The sequence below is a fragment of the Vombatus ursinus genome, unplaced genomic scaffold (assembly GCF_900497805.2).
Source record: "Vombatus ursinus unplaced genomic scaffold, bare-nosed wombat genome assembly UNPS02014812.1, whole genome shotgun sequence".
NCBI classification, from domain to species: Eukaryota; Metazoa; Chordata; class Mammalia; order Diprotodontia; family Vombatidae; genus Vombatus; species Vombatus ursinus.
The window spans coordinates 39,113,037-39,132,336 of NW_020954590.1; the positions used below are offsets into that span (position 1 = coordinate 39,113,037).

The 19,300-nt window shown below is 36.2% G+C and overlaps 1 protein-coding gene across 4 annotated transcripts in view; it reads left to right on the forward strand.

Moving 5' to 3' along the window:
- The window catches only part of LOC114054122 (serine/threonine-protein phosphatase 4 regulatory subunit 1-like), a 79,218-nt gene that overhangs the window by 54,376 nt on the left and 5,542 nt on the right, over positions 1-19,300 (forward strand). For all 4 annotated transcript variants that reach the window (XM_027877258.1, XM_027877256.1, XM_027877254.1 and 1 more), the window contains 5 exons: positions 12,459-12,634; positions 14,064-14,156; positions 14,552-14,737; positions 15,745-15,906; positions 16,842-16,942. In XM_027877258.1, coding sequence (XP_027733059.1) covers positions 12,459-12,634; positions 14,064-14,156; positions 14,552-14,737; positions 15,745-15,906; positions 16,842-16,942 — 718 coding nt within the window. The remainder of the gene's footprint in view (positions 1-12,458; positions 12,635-14,063; positions 14,157-14,551; positions 14,738-15,744; positions 15,907-16,841; positions 16,943-19,300) is intronic.

Sequence of the window (19,300 nt, forward strand, 5' to 3'; positions counted from 1 at the left end):
TTGTGATTTAAACAGGACTCTTTCTGAAGAACTCTTCTCTTTTTCAAAAGGGGAGGGAGAATTGTCGATAGTCATTTCCTAGTTCAGAAAATGTAGTTGTGGCTGGGGTTGATGAGGGCAGCTACAATCAGCTGGAGGTTCTACCAGGTATCAGCCTTACAAGGAATTGAAACAAGCCTGGAAGGAATGTCACCCATGGCCTTTTTTTTTTTTTCCAAAAAAAAATAAATAGGGAAAAAACGCTACTTTAGAGTCACTGCACATTCATGAATCTGGAAAGAAGAAAAAGAGTTTAAAAAAACAAGAGGCTGGGATGGGTGGGCAGGTGGGCAAGGGTTTGCAGAGTAATGACCTCTCTACACCTTGTATTGGAGCACATTTCTCCTTACTCCCTGCACCAGGAAATTGGATGCCAGTATGTTTAAGTTCTGTTGGCAATTCCTTCTAAAGGTTTTCTAAAAGCATATTTTTTAACCTTGTTTGAAGTGTGCCCCCTCACCCTCTTTTTCAGTGAGGTCAGAAAAAAAATTTCTTTGTTGTAATTGTATTGTTGTAATTGATCTAACTGAAAATCTAATTGTGCTGGGAAGAAGTTGTGCCATGGAGGTCTTTAATTTTTTGTTTGTTTTTTTGTTTTTTGATGAGGCAATTGGGGTTAAGTGACTTGCCAGGGTCATATAGCTGGTGTCAAGTATCTGAGGTCAGATTTGAACTCAGGTCCTCCTGACTCCAAGCCTATGTTCTGTTATGTACCACCTAGCTGCCCCTAATTTTTTTTTTTAATAAAAACATTTAAACAAAAACCTCGAGCAATTTATCAAAAAAAAAAAATCATTCACTTCCATCAAGTTGGATTTATACCTAGGTTCAACCTTAGGAAAGTGCTTAACATAATTATTTAAACCAATAACATCCCATACCAATACATTTTAGAAAGATTTTTCTGTAAGAAATGGAGATTCCACAATCTTCCTTGGTGTAATATACTTAATAATCTTTATGTTCTGCATGTATTTTACTTAAGTTCTTCCTGCTGCAATTTCAGCTTGTCATTTTGAGGGGCTATCTTTCACTTTCTCTGATAACCTACTCTGAGAACAATGTTTTCTTTTCCCATTATTCAGCTTGCTTAAAGTCATAAAGCTTTTAAAGTTTAAACACCTATTAAATTGAGACCTATTATCACTTTCCTTTTCAAATTCAGAAATATTCTGTGGAAGAATGAATAAGGTTGTATTGAATATGGAACTGATTGAAACTTGACAAAAAACAGTCATTCCAAGTAAAAACATTATATTTTGGTGCTGGTGGGTAGTAGAGGTTGCTGAATTAGAATTATCAGAAGTTGAGGCTATGTCCTTTGCAGATTGTTTTGTTTTAACTGCTGGTTTTAAATGAGCTTTAAGTCACTTGTAACTCACGAATACTTTTTCTTCTCTGTCTTTGTGAAGCTGGTATATACATGCAGCCATTTTTGCCTCAAATAATTTCTGCCTTATTCAGATGGAAACATTTTAAGACATAGACCATCTCCTTGGCTGACTATACAGTTGACAAATATTGCTTCAAAGAAGGTTTTTCATGTCATCCATGTACTGTACTGAACTGGTGATGATCACTTACCAAGGAACCCAATTGAAACATTGAAAAAGTATTTCTTGTTCAAGATTTCTCTTTACCACTACACTCCTCCCTACCCTCCATACAGATGTAGTTGGAATTCTAATTGGGAAGTATTTTCTGTCATGGTATCTGCTTTCCAAAGAAATGTTGCTCCAGAGCTGTAGTAAAAGAATAATTTAGTTCTAATCATTAAATCCTCCCTTTCCTAGTAGCAGTGATATCATTTTAGTGAAAAAAAAATTCAGAAATGTCCCATGAGGTCCACAATGGGATGTTCTTGTCATGACATGTCTTTCCTTAGTTGATATTAGAAACAACAACCAGGTGAGGAAGAAAATGAAACCATAAATGAAGAAGAGAGAAGTTATAGAGGATAGATGCAAATACAGATTCTTCTTTCAAACCTTGTAAAGCAAATTGGAAACTTCACTAATGCTTTGGGCAGCCCTCTGGAAGCCCTGCCAATTAAAATACCTCCTTCGATGCAGGACTGAGCAATTCATTTCTACTCACCCTGTGTTTGGTAGGACCTACTTTGTTCAAAAGCACTGTACTGGGTGATCCTAAGGGAGAAAGTTTAGATAAGTCATGATATGTACACAAACTAGAATACACAAGTACAGGAATATATCATTCATAATAAGAAGCTACATTGTTAAGGAAAGTATTAGCAGATTTTTACATTTAAATGACACAAGAAGTATTCACCAAATTTTTTTCACCAAGTACCAGTTCATCTTACACAAAGAGGGCTGTGGTCTCAATTTAATTGATCGGTCTATCGTTTGGTCTTTATGATATAGACAATTGAGACTCTGTGCGTGTGTGTGTGTGTATGTTCGTGTAGTCCATACAACACGAGGGGATTTGCAGAATCAGAAAGCTTCCATGTTGCTTCCACATAGGCATCCAGGGGCCTCTGATTAGTGTCATTGGGGTCAAGAAAGATACACATTTACTATAATTTTTACACCAGCCAAGGAAACCTAAAATATGTAGACTTTCCTGCTTTTAACCTTTGTATAGTACCTTATCTTCTACTCCATGCCATAAAGGGAAATAAAGGCCAAATTTGATCCATTTTCAGGTCTTCCTAACTACCAGGTCCCACACTGTACATGGTTCAACCAACAAAATATTGGGCCTGCTTAGGAATGATATTTTAAACAAACAAATTATTTTTGTCTGTACTCATACTTTTTATCAATATTATTATTATTCCTAAATAAATGTATTGGGAATACTCTGTTCAGCTGATGGAATCAGAGGAGAGCGACTAGCACAATAAGAGGGAAGGATAGGCTGCTCTTAAAGGACACTTCTGAAAGGTTGAGACTTTATAGCTTGGTAAGCCAACAACTGGAAAGGGATTATAAGATTTCAATCTAGAGGGACTCTTAGAGATCATATTACAGATGAGGAAACTGAATTGTTTTGCCCAAGATCACACTGGTAATGAGTAGCAGAGGTGGGATTCAAACCACTATCCTCCAATTCCAACGTTCTTTCCATTGTACCATGCTGCCTGTTCTAATTTTGGGCTTGAATTTCTCTCTCCAGATGTACCTCCTGTATAATAGGGTAACCGGATATCCACTATCTGAGCACCCACCTACAAGATGTGTTTTCTTTGTAAAGCACAGGTCCCTGCATGTAGTCTTTACCAGTTCTTACTTCTTTAACTAGTACTTAGCTGTGAAAGAATACTCTGTAGCTAAGCTCCAAAGCACTCAAAATGTCCTCCACCTCAGCCATACCTAACCAGGCAACAAAGTCCTACAAGATATGGGCATATTGGAAATGGTGAACAGGGGAGAAACCCTTTAAGTATGTGATCAGGTATGCTCATCTACCCCTGTCTCCTCTCTAGTCAAGCCAAGGAGCTGTTGGTTACCTGGTTCTTTACAATAACATGATCACTGGGTGAGTGCATTGTGTTTAACCCTCCAAGTTTCATATACTCTATTTTTCCACACTCCTCTAGCCTGTCAGTCAGTCATTAAACAATTATTAAGTGCTTGCTTTGTGCCAGGAAGTAAGCTTAAGACATGGAGGTATACAACTAAAAGCAAAATCACTGTGCCTACCCCCAAGGAATTCACATTCTAATGGGGAAGACCGTCTATAAATAACTAGATACTTATAAAAGATATATGTAGAGTAGGTGGGAAGTAATCTCAGAAGGGAAGACACTAGCAGTAGAGGGATCAGGAAGGAAGCCAGCATTGCAAAGGCACTGAGACAAAGTGTTAAATAAGAAACAACAAATAGGTCTGTGTAGCAGAGTCATTGACAGGTGGTGGTGGTAGTGTTAAGCATAAGAAAACTGAAAATGTAAGAATGGGTCAGATTAGAAAGTTTTACATTCCAGAGGATGTAAATATTGAATATTGGAATATTGGATCCTTAGAGGTAATGGGGAAGACACTGGAGTATATAGGAGGGTTATGGTTAGACTTGCAATTGAGGAAAATCATTGGCCCCTGAGTAAAGGAGGGATTGAGTGGACACTTAAGGTAAGAAGACCAATGGTCTAGGACAGGAGGTCAGCAAACTATAGGGATTGGATGCTACTTGTTTTTGTGCCACTGGCAAGCTAAGAATGGTTTTTACATTTTTAATTGAAGCTTTTTTGTGTTTAGAAATGTAAACAAACATTTTTAGCTCAGGTGCCAACGCACTGCAGTTGGCCAGTTCCCCTGAAGGTTGAGAAGCCATGAGGACTTAATCTAGGGGTGGTGGTTGTGTGAGTAGAGAGAAAAGGATAATGTTCAAGATATGTCATGCAAGCACAAACAATAAAATTTGGCAATAGGTTGGATATATCTAATGATAATAGAGTAAGAAGTCAAAAAATATGACACTAAGTTTGTAAAGCCTGGGACTAGGAAGAATTGTAGTGCTTTTGACTGCAAGAGGGGAGTTTGGAGATTTGAGGAAAATGTGAGTTCTGTTTTTGGACATGCTGAGTTTGAGGTACCTACAGGACATCCTTTTCAAGATGTCCAAAAGGCTCCAGCTCAGGAGGGAGACTGGGGCTAGATAAATAGATCTGGAATTCATCCACGTAGAGATGATACTTGAACCCATGGGAGCTGACAAGATCAAAAAAAGAAGACAGCCCTGGATAGAACCTTGAGGGACTGTCAGGGTTGATGCTTACAATTAGTGAGTATGATATCCAGCAGAAGAGACTGAGGAAAGGTTAGAAAGGTAGGAGGAGAAACAGAAGAGAGTATCCAAGAGGTGAAGTGTAATCTGTAGTGTCATGTGCTGAAGAAAATTCAGTAAGGATGAGCATTGAGATAAAGTCATTAGTGTTAGTAATTAAGAGATCATTGATAACTAGAGAGAGCAGTTTCAGTTGAGTTATGTTTAGAAAAGAGAGGAGGGGAAGTACCTAGTGTAGCTAACTTTCTCAACTATGTTGGCTGAAAAAGGGAGAAGAGCTACAGTTATAGGATCAAATGAGGATTTTTTAAGGATGAGGGAGACATGGATATGTTTCCAGAAGGGAAGGAAGGAAATGAGCATTTATTTAGCGTCTACTATGTGCTAAGCACTGTGCTAAAAATACTACAAATATTATCTCATTTTAACCTCACAAGAATTCTGAGAGGTAGGTGCTATTTTTATTCCAATTTTACAGTTGAGAAAACTGAGGCAGACAAGAATAAGTGACATGCCCAGGGTAATACAGTCAATATAGGACAGCTAGGTGGCACAGTGGATAGAGTGCTGGACCTGGAGTCAGGAAGACCTGAGTTCAAATATGAACTCAGACGCTTATAGGTATATGACCCTGGGCAAGTCCCTTAATCTGTCTCCCCTTGAAATCCCACCCCAATGAGACAAAAATAAATTAAGGAGCTCAGAAGTAGAAAGAAATTAGACATTTAAAATTATATCTTGGGTTGACACTTGAGAAGCAGTTATTTTGTGTTTTTTGGCTTTTTTAAGGCAGTTGGGGTTAAGTGACTTGCCCAGGGTCACACAGCTAGTAAGTGTCAAATGTTTGGTCTGAGTTCGGATTTGAACTCAGGTCCTCCTGACTTCAGGGCTGGTGCTCTATCCTCTGCGCCACCTAACTGTCCTTAAGAAACAACTATTTTTAAGGTAAAGGTTTTTGATCCTGTTTTTTACAACATGCACAAAGTTTTGTAGAACCAGGCAACTTATTAAACCTGTAAAGACTATCCAAGGGGCAACTAGGTGGCGCATTGGATAGAGCACTGTCCTTGGAGTCAGGAGGACCTGAATTCATATCCAGCCTTAGACCAAACACTTGACTCTTACTAGCTGTGTGACCCTGGGCAAATCACTTAACCCCAACTGCCTAAAAATAAAAAAAAATAATAATAAAGACTATCCAGCCTTCCTATTTCTACATAAAATTGAGAAACATAATAAATATGGAAATCAAAATCATAAAAACTTCAGGTGCTAAAAGGGAACTTAGAGATCATCTCATCCAGCCCCCTCATTTTATATATTAGGAGACTTGAAACCCAAAGAGGTTTAGTGATTTATCCAAGATTACAAAGAGAAAGGAATTGGCATTGAAACCCAGCCAGTTTTTCTGATTTGAAACCCTTTTTTTTTTTTCTTTTATGAGACTCTAAATGCTTTAAAAAATAAGGTTCATGTGAGTAAAAATATTATCCAAAATATAAAGCAGTCTAAAAAATTAAAAATATAGGATATTCAGCTATAAAAAAAACAAACAGCATGATTTGAAATGTAGTTGTTCGTTTCATTTAAAAAACAAACCTCCCCTATAAAATTCCTCTGACATAGAATGGCTACAGGACCATAAACAAATTACCGGACCTATCAATGCCTTAGGTACCTTTTGAAGAGTAAGTTGCAGAGCAGATGCTGATCGATCTACATTGGTAGAATTTCCTCATCAGTAGTTGCTTATGTCAAGGAAATTATAGGAATTTCCTGCTCCAGTGAAATTAAAAAAGAACAGATCCACAGAAAATAGCTTTTAAAAATGTTCTCACAATAGTTCTGAGAGACAGGTAGTGCAAATATTAATATGCTCATTTTATAGAAGAAATTGAAGCCTACAGAGTTTAAGTGAACTGATTGGGATCATACAGCTAAGTGTCAAAGCTGAGCAATGAATTCAGGTATTATAATTCTAAAACCAGTGCTCTTTCCACTATACCATGAATCTTAAAATCAGGTTCATTTGTTTCTTCAAATATGGGGCAAATAGCAGTTTTTAACAGTAGTCTATGCCATGAAGCTTAAAGCAAATAGTATGTGCATACTAGGAAACCAGACATACAAAGAGGACATAAAATTTCATCTAAAAATTTCAATGAGTATGCTGATTAAAAAGATTTGAGAGACAGTTTCTGGGTAACATAATCATTTTATTAATAAGGACAGCAGGTTATTAATAAAAAGATGGTCATTTGGCAATCTTTCTCAGACCAAAGACAGTCTTGGTGGCGGGCGCACAGTTTATATACTCTTAGGTGTTCAATGAGGGGCTGAGAGTGACCTTTGGACAGAGAAATTCTCTCTCTATTCCTGCCACTCCAGCCTTGGGCTGTCTAGACGAAAAGATCTGTCTCCACCCAAGCTTGAGTAGAACACAGTGGGCTTCCCTGCTTTAGATTGAATTCCTTCTAAGGTTTGGACCAAAAGAGAATAATGCAATCTCATTATCAGAAAAGTCCTGAAGAAGACTGAACTTTTTAAAAATCAGTACTTTGAAAAAAGGGGAGAGCTCTGAATTTCCCATAGATATTGGTTATTAATAATAATTTCTCACATGGGAAAAGATTCCTCTTTGCTTAATCTTTGGTGATCCCAAAGGTTCATAAAAAATATAAATAAGGTGGAAAAAGGGCAGGTTGCTGTGATTCCTCATTGATAAAGGAGTCAACAGTGGATGTTTGCAGTTTTTCCCCAGCAGATAGAATAGTTCTTATTCCATAAATTACTGTATCCAGAAGTGCCTGTACTTTCTAACATTTTTATTTGAAATTCCACATTTCAGCAATGTTTTTCAGACATCTAGACAAAATAAATTATGAAGAAGAATACAGAATTCTTGCCTGGCCAACCACCCTAACATACAAGTTACCTCCTTGTTAAATATTTAACTTTCATGATGAGATAGCAAGTGAGGAATAATCAGTCTTGGGAGTTTAGGCCTTTCAGCTGGAAGGAACCTCAGAGCTCATCTTGTTTAATCCTGTAGCTAGTAACACTTTAGGTATTAGTTTTTCTCAACATTTACAAAAAACAGCATTGTTTTATAGGCATCTTAAATTCAACATTTCCAAAACAATTCACTTTTCTATATGCTGTTATTTATCCCCAAATCCCTTCCCTTCCTAACTTCCATTTCTATTGAAATCATCCTTTCATTTACTCAGGTTCTCAGCCCCATTCTTTTTACTTTTCATATCCAGTCAGTTGCCAAGGCGTATTGATTCTACCTCCTTCATAACAGCTCTTATCTCTCCCCATTTCTCACTTTAAAAGGACTACCACCCTAGTTCAGGACAAGTGCAGCAATCTCCTAATTGGCCTCTCTGTAATTCAGACTCTCCTTAACAATCCGGTCTTCCACCTACCAGCTAAATTGATAGTCTTAAAACACCGACTACTCAAGAAAGAAGTTTAAGGGGCTCCTCTAACTGACTCAAAGATAAAAATAGAAATTCCTCTGTTTTAAAGCCCATCACAGTCACTCTAGCCTGTTGCCTATTATTCTAGGTTGATTATACATTATTTTCTACACCCCTCCATTCCCTTTCCCCCATACACTGTATCCTAGCCAAATTGGCAAGCTTACTGTTCATATATTACATTCCCTGTCCCGGATGTGTGCCTTTGCACAGTCTTTCTCTGCCCTCCCCCACTTCCCATACCTAGAATGTATACCTATCCTGATCTCCCAGTTCCTAATGCCCTCATCCCTGGGAATTACTTTATATTGATTATCTGTGTAAACCTGTTTAGCTGTTCCTTTTGCTGCCTTTTGTCAGATAGTATATAAATTCCTTGAGGTCAGTGACTGTTTCATTTTTGTATCAGTATTCCCAGTTCCTTGGCACAATGCTTGTGGGATGGATGAGTGAATGAAACTTGAGTTTCCCTTAATCTGATGAAGAATAGGGAGTATTATAATTTTTGGTACAAAAAAAGTGTGAATACCAAGTAAGATTGTCACAAATTTCTCTGAATTTATTTTTCCCTCATTTATCATCAATACTGGAAACTAAGATAGGATAACTTAGCTTTCAGCAACAAGTAAAGATTTTAGTAATAGCTGTTTCTATAAGTACAAAGATTCTGTAATTCAAAAGGTACTTTACATACATTTTCTCATTTGAAGATAGGGTATGTACTTTCTCTTCATCTTCTTCCCCAAGAATTAAAGTTTCGGGGTATTTTGCTCAAGTCAGCTCATTTTCACTGGTTCTAGTTTTCTAGAAAATAATTGAATGAAACTGATAAATGATGGTCCTTTGTGGACATTTACTACATACCTTCAAGGAATCAAGGTTCAAGGTGAACTACTACAGTTTTTGCACAGCTGTTGACCAATACTTTAGGGAAAGTAGTTGCCACATTTTGTAAAACATTCACTTCACTTCCATTAAAAAGGTAACACCTTGACACTTCCTATATTGCAATATGGGTAAATTCACCCAGGAGAAAAGAAAAAGGTCATAGATTAAGCTAGGAAAAAAAAATTGCTATGCTACTAATATTCCTCCAAAGGAAGTGTGGCTGATCACAACGTCTTTCCCAAAAATGTTTGGAACATTAAATTTAATCATTTTTAAAATGTATACATGGTGAAGCAGCTAGGTGGCCCAGTGATAGAGCACAGGCTGTGGAGTCAGGAAGACCTGAGTTCAAGTTAGGCCTCAGGCACTTGACACTTAATAGCTGTGTGACCCTGGGCAAGTCACTTAACTCTATTGCCTAGCCAAAAAAACAAAAACAAAAACTCTGTATGTTGTGACATTTAACTTTACCCTAAACATCTCTGTTATGGACCGTGTGGAATACTTCATAGAACATTAGACTTGGAGACAAAAAGACTTGGGTTTGAAGTCTGCCTCCTTGAGTTAGCAGTTTGACCATAAGCAAGTCACTTAACTACTCTGAGCTTCAGTTTTCTTATCTTTGAAATAGGAATAATAGTTCCTGTAGTAATCTAATTGCTTGTTAAAAGTTGGTTGGTTGATTCATATTCAGTAATGTATTTTACAACCCTTCAGTATTCTTAATCAGTGTCAGCTGTCATCATTGTCTATTTTCTTCTCAAAGTACTTTATTAAAATTCAGGGAAAAAAATAACTGAATTAAAGAGAAAATGATTAATGGAGAAATATCTCAGGCATCTAAATAGTCTTGAATTTTAAGAATTATCTATGCAAATATGTAGCATAGATATAGATGTTTGTCATAATAAAGAACTCTGCCAATTCAGATGGCCACCCATCTATAAGAACAGATAAGTCCCAGAGAACTTCCTGAGACACTTGGAGGCTCAGTGACTTGCACGGGGTTACATAGCTGTCAACTACCAAAGGCATGATGTGAACGTAAATCTTGCTGACTAGGACTCAAATATATACTGTAGCACAAGACTCTAAGAATGATTTACTTGTCAAAAATGTTGTGGGATTCTTAAATGTCACCTCCGACTTTGTTAGTTAAATTAGCCAGTGCTATTTTTGTATCATTTATCATGTTTTATGCAGTGTAAGATGGAGCATGTATTTGGTTTTTGCAAACATACCTTCATTTTAAGTACACAAAACTGATACATCTATTCTGCAGAATAGAATGGCAGATGTGCATCTTAAAAAAGGCACCCATTGAATGCCCTTATCTCTATCCTGTTGTAGAGTTACAGGTTTGGGGTTGGGTTTTGTTTTTTTTTTTAACATATTTAAGCAATGAAATTTGGAAATTAACTGAAAATATTCATTCAGACACTGTATTGGGTATTTTTATAGTAGCATGGAAAAGCTGCTATATAATTCTCTGCATCATTTTTCTCAGAAATAAGATTCAAAGTGTCTTCTGTGTCTATTAAGACTTAGAGAGTCCCTATATTAAAAAATTGGCACTTAGTTTGAGAACACAAAATAGCAACGTCTTGAGTCAAGGCTGTCCAGAATTAGATATACCCTTTAGATTAGAAGTTCTTGATATAAGAGTTTCTCTGGATTTCTGGAGGAACAATATTTCTATAGTTCATTGTGCCGGTTCTATTTTAAAAGATACTTAATAGTCACTCTACACCTGCTAAATTTGGATTTTTGAGTAAGAGACTAGGAAAAAGGAATTGTTCGTTATAATTATAACCTATAGCTTCAGGGAATCTAAGATATATGACTAACAGATTTCAACCATTTCTCCCCATTGCCATCTATCTCTATATTGTCAGTACAGATTAGGCAAATTAAGACTTAACCTCCAGATTTGGTAGAGTCTTGTTGTCAATCCATTCTGTTCCTCACAAATGCTGTTTCCATCTTAGAACTGGCAAAATCCAGGAAATGTTCAATTCAGAATTGAGAACTGGCATCAAGTGCTGGTTTAAAAAAAAGAAAAAGATATCACTATGTTGTAGGTGAAACCTTAGTGTGCTTGTTAACAAATTATAACTTCTCCATATTCCTACAGTAAAGGTGCCAGAACAGTTACTTTGCCTTTCTTTAAATTCTGTAGTATGAAAAAATTTTCCTAAATTTTTCTTTTAATATTTGAGGCATTCTAGTGGATTTCCTCCAACCCTTCTTCTCTCCCCCCCCCCCCAAATGTTAAAGATTGCTCCCTGAACATTTACTCCCTTTTGGGATACTATCTTCATTTTTTATACCCCTTACAGATTATAGACAATGGCTATAGGGCAGCTAGGTGGTGCTGTAGATAGGACACCAGCCCTGGAGTCAGGAGGACCTGAGTTCAAATCCGACGTCAGGCACTTGACACTTAATAGCTGTGTGACCCTGGGCAAGTGCACTTAACCCCAATTTAAAAAAAAAATAATGGCTATATAAGAAAGACATTATATTACAGGTACAGGAAGTACTTACTGGTTTCTCTTTTGTCACAAATCAAGAAGAAAAAGGATAAAGCAATTTCAGAAGTTAACTTGGATGAGATAAGGAATGTTTTTGTTTTGTTTTGGTTTGGTTTTTGGGGGGGGGGGCTAGGCAATGGGGTTAAGTGACTCGCCCAGGGTCACACAGCTAGTAAGTGTTATGTGTCTGAGGTCAGATTTGAACTCAGGTCCTCCTGACTTCAGGGCTGGTGCTCTATCCACTGCGCCACCTAGCTGCCCCAAGATAAGGAATGTTTAAATGTTAAATGAATGAATGTTTATAACTCCTATCAAGAATCTATGTAATTACCATTGTTTTATATTGGCAGGATTTGTGTGACTGCTCTTCTGCTAAAATGGCTTAGTAAGTAAGCCTTGTTGGTTACATTTGATTCATATGCTACCAAAACAGTTAACTTTTACTGAATTGCTTCTTTAATACACCAAAGACTCCTCCTACAATTTTGTAGCATTTGTCTGTTTATACTAACACACAATAATGTTTAGTAGTAGTTAAACTTTTAATCTGTCCCGTGAAGACATATTAGTTTGTATTTACTTTTATTTTGAGGGACTAATAATTGAATTATCAGAATAGAAAATTTTCAGCTTCTGTTTGACCGTTAACATTGAAAGTACAAATATCAAGTAAAATATGACTAAATTTACACATTTTCTTTTGGGGCAAGATAATTTTTTTGCTCAAATTCGTTGTTTTCTTTTTTTTGCACGCTAGCACAAGTAGAAGTATTGTCTGCTGCACTCCGAGCCACCAGTATGGACACTCAGGAAGAGAAGCTGGTCACCTTAGGCAGGGAAGATGATTTACAGGATGAAATCCTCATAAAAGAGCTGCAGAATTGTAAAATAAATCAAGATGATCCTGTGCCTTTAATCAACGATAGTGTTGAGGTAACAAATTATTCATTACGTTAGAATAGTTTGAATAATCAACATTAGGCTGTATGGGGAATAGCTGTAGCTAAAATCTATAGGATATCCATTCCTTTTGTTGCTGATTACTCAGCTTTCTGTACTGTATCAAGTAGAAGTAATCATTCTCACCACATTCTGTCTTTGTAACATCAGTATCATGTTGAGTGCTTCAGAAGTTAGATCCCAGCCCTGTCTACATGACCATTTAGTAGCCTCAATGTTAACGTAGCTCACTGCAGTGAAATAGTCTTACTGGAAACAAAGCCCTTTATAAAGAAAAAAAAATTAACTCTTTCCTTTTCTTTTTGGAGAGGTGCTTTGTTTCTGATCGGACCATTTCACTGCAGCAAGCAGCACAGTATCTGAGCAGGAGAAGATCGGGACTTGAGGCCATGTTGCGGAGGGCCAGTGACATTATCTGGACTCTGGAGTGTGAGGGTGGGTACAATTACTAGCATCATCTTTGGTTTGTACTTGTAGCTAAACCTTTGTAATCATTGCCCAGTTCTTTATGTCCCACCCCTCCTCCTTATCAAACATACCAATGTGTATGTATGTGTATGTTATGTGTGTATATCAGACATACCTTCTTTGATTAGTGGAGCACAAAACTGTCCTTCATTCTACTAACTGTCCCAGCCAAAGAGTCTTTTTATAGGATGATCATGAGGACACTTAGAAAGAGGGTTGGGGGGTGGGGTGGCATCCAACACCTTTGGGCGAGGGTTCATACAGACAGAGTGAAGGTCTGTTCTTTTGGTTAATCACATTAAGTATAGTCATATAAATAATGGCACACAAATAAGCTTCTGTGCATTTGGTATTGTTGTAGATGGGGACAATATGATAGCTTATTGTTATTTAAGGAAAATTTTTGTTGTTGTTTTGCTTTTTAAAAATATATGAACAAAAAAATGTGTCAGTGAGCATAGAGAAAGCCAGAGGATTATTAGCAGTAACATCTCATGTCCTCTATATCTACAGATTGAAAACATGAACCTTTTTACAGATGCTGTTTTATGGTCTAACTCAGAATATTGATTGTATTTCAAAAATAGTCCCCAATTCTAAATTTTAAATGTATGTGACTTTCTTTTTAGAACTACTTGTTTACATATGTTTAACAACCTGTGTGTTTTACATAAGGTTGTTCCGTAAGTTTTGTTTGACATAAGGAAATAATACCAGAGAGGTTTAAGATATTTACTGTCTGAATTTGGCCCAGGGAGGTGGGGATGGGGGAGTGCAGTGAATGGGAGCAAATAAAAATGATTCTTTAGAATTCGTGTTATAAATAAATCTTTTGGCAGCCTTGAAGGTAAGGATATCATTAAGACATTTAAATGAAGAAAATACCTAGAGACACAACAGACTTTTCTTTAAGTAGGTCTTTTTTTCTAAACAGAGTATGGATTCAACTATTAACTACATGCATAATGATTCAGACTTGAGTACAGATAGTTTTAGCCCTGAAGAAGAAAGAAAATCTAAAGTACAAGTAAGTAATAGAATACCCTTCAGTGTTCATTTGTGGCTTATCTATTCTTGTTTCTTTTCTTAACCCATATTCATTGAGTGATTTTCTTAGCTCATTTTGAATACATGTACAGGTAGTTACTAATTTTAATTATGCTTTAAATTTTTTTGCTTTTCCAAGCTTAAAACCTTTTTTTTTTATTATGGCTTTCATTTTGTTTCCTTTGGGTGTTATTCTCATCTCTTGATAAGATAGTTCATTTGTTATTAAAAACTTTCAGTCTGATATTAGTCTTCCTATGTCATGAGTAATGTTATTTTAAGATAATTTGTGCATCTTTTTATCTTCTGAATAGTAGGTAGATTTTTAGAAACTCTTTGAGAAAATGTTAATATCTTTTTTCTTTCTTATATTAGGATGTTGTGCCTCAAGCATTGTTGGATCAGTACTTATCTATGACTGATCCCTCTCGTGCACAGACCGTTGACACTGAGATTGCTAAGCATTGTGCGTATAGCCTTCCAGGTGTGGCACTTACACTTGGCAGACAGAACTGGCACTGCCTGAGAGAGACTTATGAGACACTTGCATCAGATATGCAGGTGGGTAAAAGATTTTAATTAAGTTACAGATAAGCATAAAGTTTTTAATTTTTGTCCTTTTCCTGGAATTTTTTAAAATTAAAGAACTCATGAAATTTTATCTAACATTTCAAGAAGCCTGACCTTTGATTTGCCCAAAACATCTGAAGATCTTGAACTCCAAAGAACTTTTTGCCTCCTTCTGAGTCATACATAGTTAGGCTTCATTATTTCGTTCAAAGTATTTTAATGTATCCAAAACTAAGACATACAAGCAGTTCTCAATTTTATGAATCATTTTATTCCGAAAGTTGATTTGTAAGTTGGTTATTTGGAACTCCCAAAACATTTTCCCATAGAAATACTGCTATAAATGATGTTCAGGTTTTCAGACTAGCCCATAAAAGCCTATTTTATCTGTAATGTGTCTGAGCAATAATATATCTGATACTAGCCTGAATTCTGGTTCCTGAGACCAAGGTAGCTGTGCAACTAAGAAAGGAGAAAAAATATCCTCAAGTTTTAATAAAAGAAAGAAAGAACTAGAATTCTGTTACGGGGTGGAGCAGAGATTTTTTTGAACAATGAAAGACACCATGTAGACAAGTCAGACTTTCTTGAGAGCCTATGTACTCCCCCTTAAATTCGTGCTTTTCATAAATTCTTTCCTTTCTCCCCATTTTAGTCCACAGATTTTGTAAAATTTCTCAGTTCTTTAGCATTGGCTTTTATAGCAGTGCTAATAAGAGTTCTCAGGTGGGTTAAGGTATCTCTATCTAGATTATTTTTATTCTGGGGAGAAAGAATTATTTAAAAACTATGTATCGTTGATAAGGAGATTTTTCTTTTATTCACTATTGAGCTACTAGCATAGATTATGGAGAATCGATTGTAGTAACACACTGGCATTCTTATTCAGATTTTATATTTTGTGGGTTATGGACATTTTAATTCACATTTAATTTCATACATTAAAGATTAAGCATTCAGTAATTTATTTACTAATGCAGTTATTTATGTTTTTGCAGTGGAAAGTTCGGAGGACATTAGCATTCTCTATCCATGAGCTTGCAATAATACTTGGAGACCAATTGACAGCTGCAGATCTGGTTCCAATTTTCAATGGCTTTTTAAAGGACCTTGATGAAGTCAGGATAGGGGTCCTTAAACACTTACATGATTTTCTGAAGGTAATTTTTTACATTTATTTTGCCATAGATGCCAGCCAGCCTTTCTACTCCATGTTAAAACAGTGGTTTACGATTGAGTTTCCAGTGGATCCTTCCATCTATAAAACACTCTTTCTGATGGACGAATTTGGGTCACAGTACTAAGTGATACCAACAAGCTGTTTGTGCTAGTTAGTATTCTGCTGGATCCCCAACAAAAGGCTTATGTTCAAATAACTAATTTCTTTTAGCTTTATTCAGATAACTCATATTTACATGGTATTTTGTTTGCAAAGCTCTTTACACATCTCATTTGATGTGTGTGTATTACAATTAGTGATAATACTGCATTCAATCTTGTCATTTATTGATAGATCAAGATATTATGCTTTCACACTCTTTATTCCAGTATTTATAGTGGTTGAACTCTGACAAACTGGGGTACTACATTTTCTCAATTTTATGCATAATAAAACTACAGCTTATGTAGCAGTTCTAGAAACTACCATTTATTCTCTGGACACCTAAAAATTATATGTATAGTTGGTGAGTGGGAATTGAATTGTTTTGATACAAAATGAGTAACCAAAATAGCTAGTTTCTTTATGTAGCACAAGAAATTAGGAAGATATTGAACTTTATATTAGACTCTGGAGCAAAGTTCAGCAAAATTCTCTTTGCTACAGACCACGATAACTTTGAGCCTTCAAATCACCTTGATATCCAACTCTCTTGTCTTATTATTGAATTTTAGAAGAAGCAAACAGATATATTTTATTTGTTGATTTAGCTTAAAATATTTGGGGAAGAGCTAAGTACATTTTTGATATCCTATTCTTACAAAATTTATAGGTTCTTTTTTTAGTTATTTAACAGATTCTCTGCATTCCACTTGTTGTTATGTTATCAGCTGCTCTGTGCCCTGCCTTGATGAAAATTCCATTCTATTATTCTAGCTTCTTCATATTGACAAAAGAAGAGAATATCTTTATCAGCTTCAGGAGTTTTTAGTAACAGATAATAGCAGAAATTGGCGCTTTCGAGCTGAACTGGCTGAGTATGTTGCACTTTTTGTTACATTTAATATTGGGAAGTTTGGCTTGCTTTTGAGATGTAAGATTATGTGTGTGCTTGCTTTATTATCTAGATCTGTGGAGTTAATTGTTAAATTATAAACCCACTTCATACTTTAACTACTTTCAGAGAAAAGTTTTAGTATAAAATTAGAAATCAAAAAGTCTTCAGTTCTGATTCAAGCTTTGCAGTAAGACCCCATTGTCAGCATTTATTAAGCACCTACACTGTAAGGTGCTGTGTTAAACACTGGAGATCCAGAGAAAGGCACACAATGCCTGACCTCAAGGAGCTCACATTCTCCTATGGGAGATAGGTAGGGACAAACAAGATAAATAAAGATGATCCCAGAGGGAAAGCACTGAGATGAAGTAAATTGTTACAGGAGCCTTCCAGGCAGCACTGAACCTGGCTTTCAGTGGATTCTGCAACACTCTTTTATCATATTAGGCTCTTGAGTGACTTACAGTTATAATAAAACTTTTGACTTCTGGGGATGAACATTAAAACTTATATAAACATTGCCACTACAAACCTTGACTTCAGATATGGAATCCATACAAACTGCTGCTATAGCTCTTGCCCTGGAAGCTAAAGTTGTTGCAACTTATTGCTGCCAGGAGATCTGAAACTGCTGCTTCTGTTGATCCCTGAGGAAATTTATGCCTTCAGGGCTCCCATCCCAGCTTCTGGGGGACCTTCTAACTCAAAGATTAAGAAAATTCATAAGATTGGTTCATACATTAATTGGGTTCAGGCAGGATTCAGAAAGCTGTCTGTGAATGCTATCTCCCTTACTCATCCTATTTCCTATGACTGGAGGCATTATTGTACACCTACAAATCTCTGACAACTTTCTTGTAGTTATACTTGTGAAAATATCAGAACCATATTTCCTTGTACTCCTTCACTTCCTCATTAAATTTAGAGTTTTAAGTTAATATTGTATGGAAATGTAGTGTTTTATGTATCTAAGAGGGCTGCTAAGGGTATACAGTTGGGGAAAAATGTTTCATAGTCATAGCTGTCATTTAAGAAATCAATAACCGTACCACTGTAGCCATTTGGGAATAGCATAACGTTTTAAAAATAAGTTACACTGATGCCTTTTGTTTTACGTCATAGTTATTTCTGGTTATGTAATCTCTCGTCTTCTCCCTCTTTCCATATTGAACCATTCACTTCTTCCCTCCCAAATGAAAAAGGAAAACAGTTAAACAGAAATTGAAAAGATATAATAATAACCACATTTGACGGTGTGAACAACATTCAGCCTTTTTTATCCTCCTGCCTTTGCCAGGAGCAGGCTGGCATGTTTTATTATCTGTTCTCCAGGACCATTTATGGGTTTTCAGTTATTTAAGAGTTCACCTTCCTTTCAGTGATCTTTTCATTTACATCATTCTTAACCGTTGTACATATTATTATTCTTATTCTCATCACTTAATATAAATCTTCCAAGGTTTCTCTGAGTTCCTTTTATTTATCATTTCTTACTGAAGTTGCATAAAGTTTTAATGGGATCTCTGTGGTTCCATAAAATGCTCTTATTACTTGCCCTTCTCTCCCCCCTCCATCTTAAAATTGAATGAACAAGCAATCCCTTCAAATCATGAGGGGCAACCAAGGTGATAAATTAGGAAGTGGATGGCCCTGGAGATTCTACTCATTCCACAAGGTATAATCAAGTTACCAGAGAATGCATCCAAAACACTCCGTTTATGTTTCATACTTCCTCCATTGAGAAAGGTTGATACACTTAAGTAGTCAGGGACCAAATTGGGTCTTGTCCAGTGGATTCAGTTTATTACAGGCAATATATATCCCCTGAAAATAACTAATTGAGGAAAAAATAATTTGCTTAGCCATGTAGCTATCCGTCTCATTTTTTAGCCTATAACTATCTATTGGCAATTCTGTAACCAGTTGTAGAAATTAATTTCTGTAGGAAACAAGCTTAAGGAAGTTAATAGGTTTCGTCCATGGTTACATAGGCAAGATTTGAATCTGGGTTCATCTCCAACTCCAAGATATTCTTCACTACAACATCCTGCCTCCTCTTTAAATCAGTCAGCCAGCAAGCCTACAATATGACAGGCACTAGGAACACCAGTCCAAGAAAATTCTGGTAGATTTAGGTAGTTTAATATAAGTTAGTCATGATTTCAAATTGTGATTTCCAAGCCAGTTGATAAAGATTGTTCATTAGTACCTGTATTAAATAGTAGAATACAATTTATTTGAATGGAAATCTGTTTTCAGTTTTAATAACAGAGTCACCATAAATTTCATAAATTTAAAAAAAAAATAATGGAGTCACGACTTTCTTCAAATTAAATGG